This window comes from Dryas octopetala, chromosome 2, assembly GCF_963921425.1.
Source record: "Dryas octopetala chromosome 2, drDryOcto1.1, whole genome shotgun sequence".
Lineage (NCBI taxonomy): Eukaryota > Viridiplantae > Streptophyta > Magnoliopsida > Rosales > Rosaceae > Dryas > Dryas octopetala.
The window spans coordinates 28,910,130-28,923,074 of NC_141367.1; the positions used below are offsets into that span (position 1 = coordinate 28,910,130).

The 12,945-nt window shown below is 36.5% G+C and overlaps 1 protein-coding gene, 2 non-coding genes and 1 pseudogene across 3 annotated transcripts; 2 read left to right on the forward strand and 2 right to left on the reverse strand.

The window, feature by feature from the left end:
- Window positions 1-2,961: 2,961 nt before the first annotated feature.
- On the forward strand, window positions 2,962-5,191 carry LOC147295292 (cytochrome P450 CYP749A22-like). The gene is made up of 5 exons (XM_086230695.1): window positions 2,962-3,279; window positions 3,353-3,576; window positions 3,716-3,948; window positions 4,152-4,530; window positions 4,610-5,191. Exons 1-5 carry the CDS (start codon window positions 2,994-2,996, stop codon window positions 5,036-5,038), a joined length of 1,551 nt encoding a protein of 516 aa, XP_086086821.1. The 5' UTR covers window positions 2,962-2,993; the 3' UTR covers window positions 5,039-5,191.
- Window positions 5,192-7,936: 2,745 nt separating this feature from the next.
- Window positions 7,937-8,132, reverse strand: LOC147295293 (U2 spliceosomal RNA). Its single transcript, XR_015120986.1, has one exon. It is a non-coding gene; the product is annotated as a U2 spliceosomal RNA (small nuclear RNA).
- Window positions 8,133-9,321: 1,189 nt separating this feature from the next.
- Window positions 9,322-11,584, forward strand: LOC147295294 (cytochrome P450 CYP749A22-like; annotated as a pseudogene).
- A 128-nt stretch (window positions 11,585-11,712) lies between these two features.
- LOC147295295 (U2 spliceosomal RNA) lies at window positions 11,713-11,908 on the reverse strand. The gene has a single exon (XR_015120988.1). It is a non-coding gene; the product is annotated as a U2 spliceosomal RNA (small nuclear RNA).
- Window positions 11,909-12,945: the final 1,037 nt, after the last annotated feature.

Below are 12,945 nucleotides of genomic sequence, written 5' to 3' on the forward strand. Positions count from 1 at the left end.
TTTGTGTGATAATTGATTTTTGGCTAAATGCACTTTTGGTACTGTACTTTAATAAAATTTTTACTTTGGTTTTGTTTTTTTAATTTTGAAAATTTTAGTTACTTTCGATATATAACAATTAAGTCTAAATTGTTATTTTCGTTTAACTTGATGATGAAAAATTTGATGTACATTATACATAAGTGACATTTTAAACATTTTACTCCACTTGGATGCCTATATAAGCTCATACCCTCAATCGGCGCCGATTAACACCACCTCCACCGGCTTCCATCAACCACCTCTACTGGCGCCGAACAACACCACCTCCAACGGCGCCGATCAATATCCTCCACTGGCCAATCAACACCACCTTTATGGGCGCCAATCAACACCACCCACACCGGCGCCGTTCAACACCGCCTCCACCAACGCAGCAACGCCCAATGAATCAATGGACTCCTAATTGATGGGTTTTGTATCGAAAGATGATATTGTGCATGAACACTTCACTGTGGATGAGATCATAAGGATCACTGGTTCATTGAAAAGTCCAGGTCTAGTTTTTCATATTTGTTATGGGTTTGTTGTGGGTAGAGGAGTCCAGAAGGTGAGGGGATGAAGAGTGCAAAAGATAGGGAAGATGAAAAGACTAAAAAAAAATGTCTTAATTAAAAGATATTAAAAATTAAAATATAATTGACCACATAATTCAAACAACAGTAGTGCTAGGAATCCTAACTTTTTTTCCCAACTTACATGACATTCATACATTGAACATTAAACAATAAAAAATAAAACCTAAAAAATAAAAGAAAGTATCATGTCCAGTAAAGTAATAAGGGTTTAGGGTTTAGGAAAATATAAGGTGAGAATTAACAAAAATTGAGAAAACAATTTGGGACTCTTAGCATTTTCCTTCGAAAAAACAAGAAAACAAAAACTAACCACAATAATTAATTGATGTTGTAGGTACATATAATTAATTAAGGGCAATTGTGGTAAGATATAATTTGTGCTTTCAATCCCTTTCTAAAAAAAAAAAAATTAAGTTTTAGTTTTTAGTGTAAATGTAAGCCACGTGTCACATGAAGAAGGGAGAAGGCATATGGAGAAGGTAGATGGAGAAAGCAGCTAGCATTCCCCAATTATAAATGAAAAGCAATAATGAGTTCGTTCGGAGATACAACCACAAAAAAATGAGCAATGACAGTAAAGTAATGACACATAAGGTGGGAATATGGATGACAACGGCTCGGGTTTGCCAATACCATCTCTGCCCCGTCAAGTAATTGGGTCTCCATCGGGTATTCCGAGCCCCTATTAGTTTTCTAAAAAAAAAAATTATTAATAACATACTAAATCAACATAAATACATAATATAATATAGATGAAATACATTAAAATATATCATATTACATTACAACAACACTAAATCATAAAAAAAAATATCATTAAATTTTAAAGACAACAAAAATTAAGATAATAACATAGATCCAAGATATTTCATTGAATCATTGATAAAGAAATTCGGCATGGCCTCTGAACCAAATTCTTAATGAAAAAAAATTCTATAGAATTGCGAAAGACAAAAAGATCCTTCGTATCATGTCATACCATTACATTATATTGACAATTTTAAAAAACTATTCATACTATGAGCATAGTATGATGGCGGTCGTGCAAGTATGCCCCCATCGTCTAGTGGTTCAAGACATCTTTCTTTCAAGGAGGCAACGGGGATTCCACTTCCCCTGGGGGTAGGGTACTACGAAAGAAAGTTGATCGTGGATCATCAATAAGCCTGGAATTGATTCTTCCTGGGTCGATGCCCGAGCGGTTAATAGGGACGGACTATAAATTCATTGGCAATATGTCTATGCTAGTTCAAATCCAGCAAAAATTAAGATAAGAAATTAAAATATAATTTTTTTATTAAATGGGTATAAGGGGCAAGGTGGAGACGGGGATGGTATTACCATACCAGCTTAATTAGGGCGGGTCCCCGCAGGGATTTTTAGGGAATTTTGTCATCCCTAAGTGGGAAACAAAAGTTGAGAAAAAAAAAAAGTTGAGACTCTTAACATATTCCTTCGGACAAAAAAACAAAAACAAAAACAGACCACAATAATTAATTGATGTTGTAGGTACATATAATTAATTAAGGGCAACTGCATGTGGTAAGATATAATTTGTGCTTTCAATCCCTTTCAAAAAATAAAAGTTTTAGTTTGTAGTTTAAATGGAGGTTATGGAGAAGGTAGGTGGAGAAGGCAGCTAGCATTCCCTAATTATAAATAAAGAGCAATAATGAGTTCATTCAGAGATACAACCACAAAAAAAAAAAAAAAAAAAAAAAAAAAAGAGCAATGATAGTAAAATAATGACACATAAGGTGGGAAACAAATTAAAATTGGAAAAAAAAGTTGGGACTCTTAACATTTTCCTTTGGACAAAAAAAGAAAGAACTGACCACAATAATTAATTGATGTTGTAGGTACATATAATTAATTAAGGACAACTGCGGTAAGATATAATTTGTGCATTCAATCCCTTTCAAAAAAATAAAAGTTTTAGTTTCTAGTTTAAATGGAAGCCATGGAGAAGGTATGTGGAGAAGGCGGCTAGCATTCCCTAATTATAAAGAAAGAGCAATAATGAGTTCGTTCGGAGATACAACAACAACAAAATGAGTAATGACAGTAAAGTAATGACACATAAGGTGAGAAACAAATTAAATTTGAGAAAAAAAGTTTGGACTCTTAGCATTTTCCTATGGACAAAAAAAAATGACCACAATAATTAATTGATGTTGTAGGTACATATAATTAATTAAGGGCAATTGTGGTAAGATATAATTTGTTCTTTCAATCCCTTTCAACAAATAAAAGTTTTTGTTTTTAGTTTAAATGGAAGTCATGGAGAAGGTAGGTGGAGAAGCCAGCTAGCATTCCCTAATTATAAATAAAGAGCAATATGAGTTCGTTCTGAGATACAACCACAAAAAAAAAAAAATGAGTTCGTTCGGAGTCCAAGTAATCACTACTCTTTCATGCATTCTGTGTCTACTCCTCCTCTTAGCTCTCTTCAAGATCTTTCACAAACTATGGTGGATTCCAACTCGCATACAGCATTTGATGGGTCAGCAGGGAATCAAAGGCTCTTCTTACAGATTCGTCCATGGAAACACCAAAGAAATCTTCGGCATGCTAAAGGAAGCCATGAGCAGGCCCAAAAATCTATCACATGACATATTTCCTCATGTCCAACCTCATATTCACTCATGGACCAAGATATATGGTAACAATCTACCTCTTAACTATGGTTTTTGAATCTTAGTTCCATGAATAATTTTGTTCATCTTTTCCAACAGGGAAGATTTTTCTTCAATGGTTTGGTTCTCGAGCTGAGCTAGTCATTACAGAACCTGAGTTGTGCAAAGAAATACTCAATAACAAAGATGGAGCTTACACAAAACAGAAGTACGAAGGCTATGTGAAGAAGCTAGTAGGAGATAGCATTCCGACATGCGATGGTGAAAAATGGGCCAAATTGCGAAAGCTGGCCAACCGTGCCTTCCATGGAGAGAGCTTAAAAGTAAGTTGTTACAATTACTACTGATAATTCTTGCAAAGACTACTATAGTAGTAGTAGTTATTATCAATTATTTAATAACAAGAGTAAATTTAAGGTAAAATTTGCTAATTGCATGATGGTTTTGTTTTACTATTTCTAGAGTATGATTCCAGAAATGATAACTAGCACTGAGACAATGCTAGAAAGGTGGAAAAATCATGAAGGAAAAGAGATTGAGGTGTTTGAAGAATTTAGGTTGTTCACTTCTGAAGTGATTTCCAGGACAGCATTTGGCAGCAGCTACTTAGAAGGGAAGAACATTTTTGACATGTTGATGAAGTTATCCTCATTGGTTTTCAAAAATGCTTACAAACTCAGGTTTCCTGGCTTTAGGTAATTTCATTTAACTAATTCTCGAATTAGCAGAGTTTCCATTTTGAAATTGAGCACAATTGTACATAAGCACATGTTTGTCTCGAGATTATGAGAAATATGATCAATTTCATTTGATATTGGAGAAACTATTCACAACAATATTATTGGAGGGTTATGTTTGTTTTCACTTCTCATTTTTAGTCTTCCATTCAATATTACAGTAAGTTTTTTAAAACCAATGATGAGGTCGAAGTAGAAAAGCTTGTGAAAGGAATACGTGACTCCATATTAGAGATTGTTAAGAAAAGAGAACAGAAAGTAATAACTGGAGAAGAAGACAGCTTTGGGAGTGATTATCTTGGATTGCTGTTAAAGGCTCATCATAATTCCAATGACAACCAGAGGGTTTCGGTGGATGAGATAGTTGATGATTGCAAGGCGTTTTACTTTGCTGGACAAGAAACCACTAATACTTTACTGGCTTGGACTGTGTTTCTTCTGGCACTCCATACAGATTGGCAAGAAGAAGCAAGAAAAGAGGTCCTGCACTTATTTGGCAATCAAACTCCAGATGCTGACGGCATTGCCAAACTAAATACAGTAAGAAAGTCAAGAACCCCAATCAAATTCTTGTCTAAAATGCTGATTTGTTCTGAATTTTTCATTTTCATGTATGCAGATAAGTATGATCATCAATGAGTCTCTAAGGCTATATCCTCCTTTTGGTGGAATTGTAAGGAGATCTAAAAGGGATGTTAGACTGGGAAACTTCATTGTTCCTGCTAATGTTGAATTGTCCATCCCAAATATAGCCTTTCACCATGACCCTCAGTTCTGGGGACAAGACGTGCATCTTTTCAAACCAGAGCGATTCGCAGAAGGGGTTGTTAAAGCTACTAACAATAACATAGTTGCATTCTTACCCTTTGGAATGGGACCTCGAATATGTGTAGGCATGAACTTTGCAACCATTGAAGTAAAAATTGCGCTGTCAATGATTCTACAACGCTACGCCTTCACCCTTTCCCCAGCTTATATCCACTCACCCTTTCATTATCTTACAGTTCGCCCACAACATGGAGTTCAAGTAATCCTACACTCACTGTGAACTGAACCGCGAACACCAGAACTGCCAATAAATCTTGCACTTGATGTTTTACAATACCCAAAGACATTAATGCCTTTGGATATGGTCGCTTGTAATAACGGATGTAATCTCTGTTAGTCTGTTGCCAATAAACCTTACAGGTTATTTTCTTTCGTTTTTCATCTTTGGATAGGGGTTAGGCTGCTTGAATTGGATTTTCTTGTTTGGAACTCTTTAAAATTCAGTGTGTAATGACCTCACGGCTGCCACTTAGTGTTAACCGAACCGATTGACTACCGACCAATTTATTTTTTTTATCGAAAATCCAAGAAGAGTTGCTTTGGTTTTGGTAAAAATCGAAAGAAGTTAGTAAACCGCCTGATTACCGAAAGAAATCAAATTAATGATTACCAAAAAAATTGAAATATTTACTGAAAAAAGTCAAAACAATTACCAAAATTTAATTATATATGTTTATATAATCCATTATGTTGGTAACATAAATACTAAATTACTAATATTATAAACTAACTATAAGAATGGACGTACTAGATTACATTATTACTCAATCTAGGCCAACAAACATACAACAACAAAAATGAAGTCAATATTGAAAGAGAATGGGAAAATTTTTTAAATATGACACATACTTTCGGATGAATATATTTCAAGACACATATTTATGGTTGTATTAATGAAAGACACTAATTAATGGTTTATATCAATATGGGACACTTACGTCACTTCTGTTTCAAACTTCATTCAAATGAGGGGCAAACTGGTCAATAAAATTTTAATTCTATTTCTAACTTAAAATATATTAAAACTAAAAAGCTTAATACTTAAAAAAAAATTAAAACTAAGAAACATTAAAATTAAAAATACTAAAACTAAAAAAGCTTAAAATTAAAAAGATTAAAACTATAAAAAATTAAAAGTTAAAACAAAAGAAGAGGGAGGTAAAGATCGCCCCCACCCCCCAACCCATCGGCACGACCCTACCTCCCCATCTCTATCCTTTTTCTCTATCTTCCTCTCAGTCTCTTTCTCTCTCTATCCCCTGGCCATTGGCCAAGTAGCATGGACTCCACCCCAGCCCTTCCCCAATGCTCAGATTCTTCACCCATTCATAGATCCCTTTGGTTTCTAAGTACCACACACAAAATTCACAAATTAACTCAACCCAAAAATTGGGGCAAAATGAAGAGAGCATTGTTGATGTGAGTCAACCCATGTGGTTATTGTATAATTATTAGAATTAATTAGGTAATTTATTAATTCCTGTATTTTAGTTATAGGCCCGTGTATATAAACCACACTTTGTGGTCTTAATCAATTAAGCAGAAATAATATTGAAAACCCTAAACCTAAATCTTTTTCTGTTCATGGTATCAGAGCATGGTTCTCTTTCCTACTGTTTGTGATTGTTCGTGATTAATTTGGTTAACAATTTTCCATAAAATTATTGGGTTCCGCTGCACTTCATGATTAATTTGGTTAACAATTTTCCATAAAATTGTTGGGTTTCGCTGCACCTTATCCTGGTATCATCTCTGCTTCACCATCAAGCCTTTCTCACGCCGACGCCGTTTTGATTCCCTGTGTGCCCACTTGCCACCATCGCTCGCTGTACATCCCTCTGCCACCGTCGCCTGCTGCACACCCCTCTGCCACCGTTGCTCGCTGCACACCCCCCCGGCCACCGTCGCTCGCCTGCGCCTGTTGTCCTTGCTGCTCCAAGTGGACCAGTTGCAGCGACGCCGACGCAAACGCCGACCCACCTACTCGACACGACGCCGACGCCTGTGAAATCGACAGCGTGTACGACTAAGCGACGCCGACGCCCCGCCTCTGCCTTCCTCGTGCGCCGGCGACTGAGCACGCCTCCGCTTCCACCTTCCTTGAGCACCGGTGACTACTGCTCGTCCGCCAGACCCACTGCTCGCGACGACTGGCCTTCTTTCAGCTTTGTGTTTGTTGCGACGGTTGGTGGTGCGGCTGATCAGTGACCGGCCTTGCTTCTGACCTTGTGGTAAAGTGCTTGCTGCTTGCATGATACCCGGGTTCGAAAGCTGGTGATGATGATATGTTGGTTATCTGATAAAATATTCTAAAATACCTCTTTAAAAAAAAAAAAAAAAAAGAGGAAAAGGGATGCTGTACACCATGTCTGAAACGCCTCCCTCTGGTTCCTCGGCTACGGATTTGAATGGAATCAATAATATGGTTGGTTCTAGGGTGAACTCTGTTAATTCCTCCAGCTTTGTTGCCAAGTCAGGTATCTCTAACTCTGCTTTGAGTAATTCTGCTTGTACTGGTAATGGTGCATGGATAATTGATACAGGTGCTACGGATCATATGACTTCTGATCGTTATGTTTTTAGTCATTTTTCGTCTGTCTGTTCTAAGCCATTTATTGTCAATGCCAATGGTGTGTCGTCTCCTGTTTTAGGAGATGGCACGGTATCCTTTTCCTCTGATTTGTCAATGCCAAAATCTATCACATGACATATTATCTCAAGTTCAACCTAACCTCATATTCACTCGTGGACCAAGATATATGGTAACAATTAAGCTCTTAACTTAGTACTATATATGGTTTTTCAAAACTCAGTTCAAAGATAAATTTTTGGTCATTTTTACATCCAACAGGGAAGATTTTTCTTCAATGGCATGGTTCTCAAGCTCAGTTAGTCATTATGGAGCCAGAGTTGTGCAAAGAGATACTAACTAACAAAGATAGTTTTTAGAAAAAGAGAGTTCCAAGGCTGTATGAAGAAGCTTTTTGGAGATGGCCTTGGGGCAGCCCCCGAAGGTGAAAAATGGGCAAAATTGCGAAACTTGGCCAACCATGCTTTTCACGGAGAGCTTAAACCCCAAAGAGCCCAAAACAGTACAGTAAGATTTAAACTAGATTTGGTGGGGTGTGCCAGGCCCATGCTTTAGTGCAACGCTTGGGCGACGCTCGAGAACCCCAGTAGCCAGCTACTGTAGTGGGCTCTCCCCCTTAAAAAATAAATTTAATATCGTGTGGACCGATGGACCACATATCAGATATTAAACTGATAAGAACAGATACTACACTTGATCTTAGCCAAAAGGCCGAGAAAGGTATGCTACTTCTTTTATCAGGCCGCTTATTTTATAGGCCACTCGGTTGTCTTACTTTCCTAAATCCAGCGATGTGGGATTGAGAATACTGAATACACTTTGTTCAAGTACACTCTTGCTACGTTGTACTTTTACCAGAAAGGAAATAGCAAATGGGTTTTGATTTGATTTAGATGATCAACTTTCGACCCAAAAATAAATAAATTTAGATGATCAACTAAGTAACTAACAGTACAAACACATAATAATGAATTTATACATCATGGGGTTTAGTATAACATCAAACAGTACAAACACTGACACATAATAATAAATTTATACATCTTGGGGTTTAGTATACACTATTAATAATGAATTTATACACTATTAATAGAAAGGTGAATTCGTCCATATCTAAAAGTAAAAAAAAAAAACGTGTGTATAATACAGTGTTTATATTGTATAATTTTTCTATGTATATGTATTTCAAACAAGTATAGATATATCCAAGTAATAAAAGAGGTATTATTCTTTCTTTTTCAGTACAAACAAAAAGGTATTAATTGTACCAATACTTTTCTCAACTCTCAACAACCCATAATACGCTTAATAAATTATAAGGCTAAGAACAAACTTGAGGAGTTTGTGAAGAAAAATATATACTCTAATAATGTATCTTTGATCCATATAAGGCGAAAAGCACCACTCTGAATATCTATAAAAGTTAATAAAGTGAGTTTTGCACCACTCTGAATATCTACCCTCTCTCGAGTGTCATCATAAAAGATCAATGCCGACATTCAGTCACCATGGTCCATGGGATAATAATTGAAATGAGGATGTCTGCCATCCATTTTAGCAATACAGCGTTGGACTTGAGTGCTCCTTTTTTTAATAAAAAATCGGTTTAAAATGGATGAACTATTATTTTCTTAACTAAAATCCTAGATTTTCAAACAAATCCAATGCATGAGAATATGAGATCTATCATCCACCACACACAGGAACTCAATCATATTAACCATTGAGTTTTCTTTAAATGAGGCCAAATTCATGAGACTTGAGGAAACAAAAGAAAGGACCTGACATAGTGGACTGGAAGGTTTAGATAGGCTGATTAATAATTATCCAATTTAAATCTGAAGGCTTGAACAAGAGCAAGAAACTCAGCACTGGTGCCAGAGATTCAGCCAAAGAGAAAAAGAAGAAGAAAAATGAGTTGGTTCAGAGACCCTTTAATCACTGTTTCAAGCTTTCTGTGTGTGCTCCTTCTCTTAGTTCTGATCAAGATCTTTCACAAAATATGGTGGACTCCAACTCGTATACAGAAGCTGATGGCTTTGCAGGGAATCAAAGGCCCTCCTTACAGATTTATCCATGGAAACACCAAAGAAATCTCCAACATGCTAAAGGAAGCCTTGAGCAGCCCCAAAACTTTGTCACATGACGTATTTTCTGTAAGTGTACCACATGTGCACTCATGGACCAAAATATATGGTAACAAATTAAACTCTTAACCATAGTTTTTATATCTTTATTAGTTCCAAGATATATAAATTTTGGTCATTAATTTTTTTGTGATAGGGAAGAATTATCTTCAATGGCATGGTTGTCAAGCTCAATTGGTCATTACAGAACCTGAGTTGTGCAAAAAGATACTGAATAACAAAGACAGAGCTTTTCCAAAAAACAACCCACAAAGCTATCTGATGAAGAAGCTATTAGGGGATGGCCTTGTGACAACACCTGACGGTGAGAAATGGGCAAAATTGAGAAAGCTGGCCAACCATGCTTTCCATGGAGACACCCTAAAAGTATGTCCTTACAGTTACTGATAATTAATTCTTGCAAAGAGTGGTGTAGTTTGCAAGTTGCATGATGGGTTTTGTTTTATACTATATATTACCAGAGCATGATTCCAGAAATGATAGCTAGCGCTGAGACCATGCTAGAGAGGTGGGAACATCATGATCAAAGCAAGGAGATTGAGGTGTTTGAAGCATTTAGGTTGTTGACTCAAGAAGTGATTTCCAGGACAGCCTTTGGCAGTAGCTACTTAGAAGGGAAGAACATTTTTGACATGTTGTTGAAGATATCCTTCTTAACATTTAAAGATGCTTCCAAACTCAGGTTTCCTGGCATCAGGTAACATCCATATCACCTCTGTTGATTGAGATAATATTCCTCTTAGATGCCATATCCCAATATACATTGAATTCCATATGTTGGGTTCTAATGGTGGTGAGAGACTCACATGTGAGCTCAAGAACAAATTGAGAAAATTGAAAAACTAAGTAAGTTTGTGTCCATTAAAACTTTTAGCCATTTTTTTTTTTTTAAATCTAGCCCTTGAGTAGTGCTCCAGCTCTCCTCAAGTAGCACTCAAATCCCACAAGACAGGGTTCAAGCACTGTCCGATAGTTGAATTTATAAAACTCTGAAAAATTGACTAAAAGTCTTTAATGAAAACAAAAAAGGGCTAGTTTTCAAAATTATCCAAAAGTTAAATCATATTGAATATTAGATAATACATCTATCATCTAGTCTTTCACTCAATATTGCATGCAGTAAGTTCCTTAAAACCAGCGATGAGATTGAATTTGAGAAGCTTGAGAAAGGACTGTACAACTCCATAATAGAGATTGTCAAGAAAAGAGAAAGGGAGGCAATGACAGGAGAATTAGAAGACAGCTTTGGGAGTGATTTTCTTGGATTACTTTTAAAAGCTCATGATGATGCCGATAAAAACCAGAGGATTTCGCTGGACAATTTGGTCGATGAGTGCAAGACATTTTACATGGCGGGACACGAAACCACTGCTACTTTGCTGGCTTGGACTGTGTTTCTTCTGGCACACCATACGGATTGGCAAGAGGAAGCAAGAAAGGAGGTCCTACAATTATTTGGCAAACACACTCCAAACCCTGATGGCATTGCCAAACTCAAAACAGTAAGCAAGTCAAGATATCAACTCACTCATCAATGGCTTGCTAGTCTAAGTGGCTTCTTCTCTGTTTTTTGATTTTCCTGCACATGTGTATGCAGATGAGTATGATCATCAATGAGTCTCTGAGGTTATATGCTCCTATTCTTTCTGTTGTTAAAAGGAAAGTTGAAAGATAAGTTAGACTGGGAAGCCTCAATCTTCCTGCAAATCTTGAACTGGTCATCCCAACTCTAGCACTTCACTATGATCCTGATTCATGGGGAGAAGACGTGCAACTTTTCAAACCAGAGCGATTCGCACAAGGGGTTGCTAAAGCTACTAACAACAACTTGGCCGCATTCTTGCCCTTCGGATTGGGACCTCGAATTTGTGTGGGGTTGAACTTTGCGAACACTCAAGCAAAGATTGCTCTCTCAATGATTCTACAACGCTACTCCTTCACCCTTTCCCCGGATTATATTCACTTGCCCTCTTCGTCTGCTACCATTCGTCCCCAACATGGAGTTCAAGTAATGCTACAATCACTTTGAACGAACTACATGCCAATACCACAAATACAAACATTCATGCCTCTGCAATGCAACATTTGTATCAAGTTACCATTTAGGCCCAAGGAGGCCCACAATCATTTTTTACAGTAAGATTTAAACTAGATTTGGTGGGGTGTGCCAGGCCCATGCTTTAGTGCAACGCTTTGGCGACGCTCGAGAACCCCAGCAGCAAGCTACTGTAGTGAGCTCTCCCCCTTAAAAAATAAATTTAATATCGTGTGGACCGATGGCCCACATATCAGATATTAAACTGATAAGAACAGATACTACACTTGATCTTAGCCAAAAGGCCGAGAAAGGTATGATTTTAATTCTATTGGGCCGCTTGGTTTATATGCAACTCCGTTGTCCTGCTTTCCTCAACTCAGCGATGTGGGATTGCGAACAGTGAATACACTTTGTTCAAGTACACTCTTGCTGCCAACTTTGTGCTTAAACGTAAGTACACCTAAAGCTTGAAACAATGAAATTTGGCGCCAAAAATATTTATATAAGAACATCTACAGTACAAATGCTTCTAATGATGATGAATCTATACATTATTAGTAAAATATCTATTTTTTCATGAAACTTTTCATAGTATGTAAAAGTTGGTAATAGTGAGAGTTTTGCGAAATTTGAATGGCATCTAGCATCTCTCGAATGTCCCATGCATATCATGTTAACAAAGTCACATGCACCCTTCAAAAAAGCAGACAATACCAACTTTAAGTCACCAACCACCATGGTCCATGATAATAATTGAAAGATCTCTCATCCATTTATGCATGAGATCTACCATCAACCACACTCAAGAACAAAGTCAATAAAAATTAACCATTGAGTGTTGTTTGCATGAGGCCAAATTCATAAGACTTGAGGAAAAAGAGAGAAAAAGCAATAAGGACCTCTTGACTGGTTTCGGTAGGATTATTATTGAGAGGAATGCTATTACCTTATTCACCGTCATTCCGTTCATTTGTTGCAAAAAAAATAACTAAATCAAAAATCATTATTTGGTCATGTAATATTTATCAAATAAATAGACGATATATCTAACTATAATCGTTTGTTCTTGTCAGACGGTTATAGTTAGGCAAACAACTTTAGAAACATATTTTAAGAAAGAGCTAAATTGAGAAAATAGAAGTTGTTAAGTAAAAAGTTCTTTAATATGTATTTTGAATTTTTATGTGCTATTTATTTTATGTATTTCATCTATTATTAATTTCTATATCCGTTGGGCCCTAAAGGATTTTAAGAAAAATTATTACCTTATGCATTTAGCGAGGTTATTATTTTATAAAAAATTAGGATTAAATACCAAATATCAATAGTTTTTCAGTAAAGCAGTAAGACAC

Excerpts from the sequence above, each read along its gene's own strand:
- LOC147295292 (XM_086230695.1), top strand. The coding sequence starts at position 2,994 with ATGAGTTCGTTCGGAGTCCAAGTAATCACTACTCTTTCATGCATTCTG. Across the intron at positions 3,280-3,352 it reads CTCATGGACCAAGATATATG|GGAAGATTTTTCTTCAATGG; the intron begins GTAACAATCTAC and ends CTTTTCCAACAG. Across the intron at positions 4,531-4,609 it reads GCATTGCCAAACTAAATACA|ATAAGTATGATCATCAATGA; the intron begins GTAAGAAAGTCA and ends TCATGTATGCAG.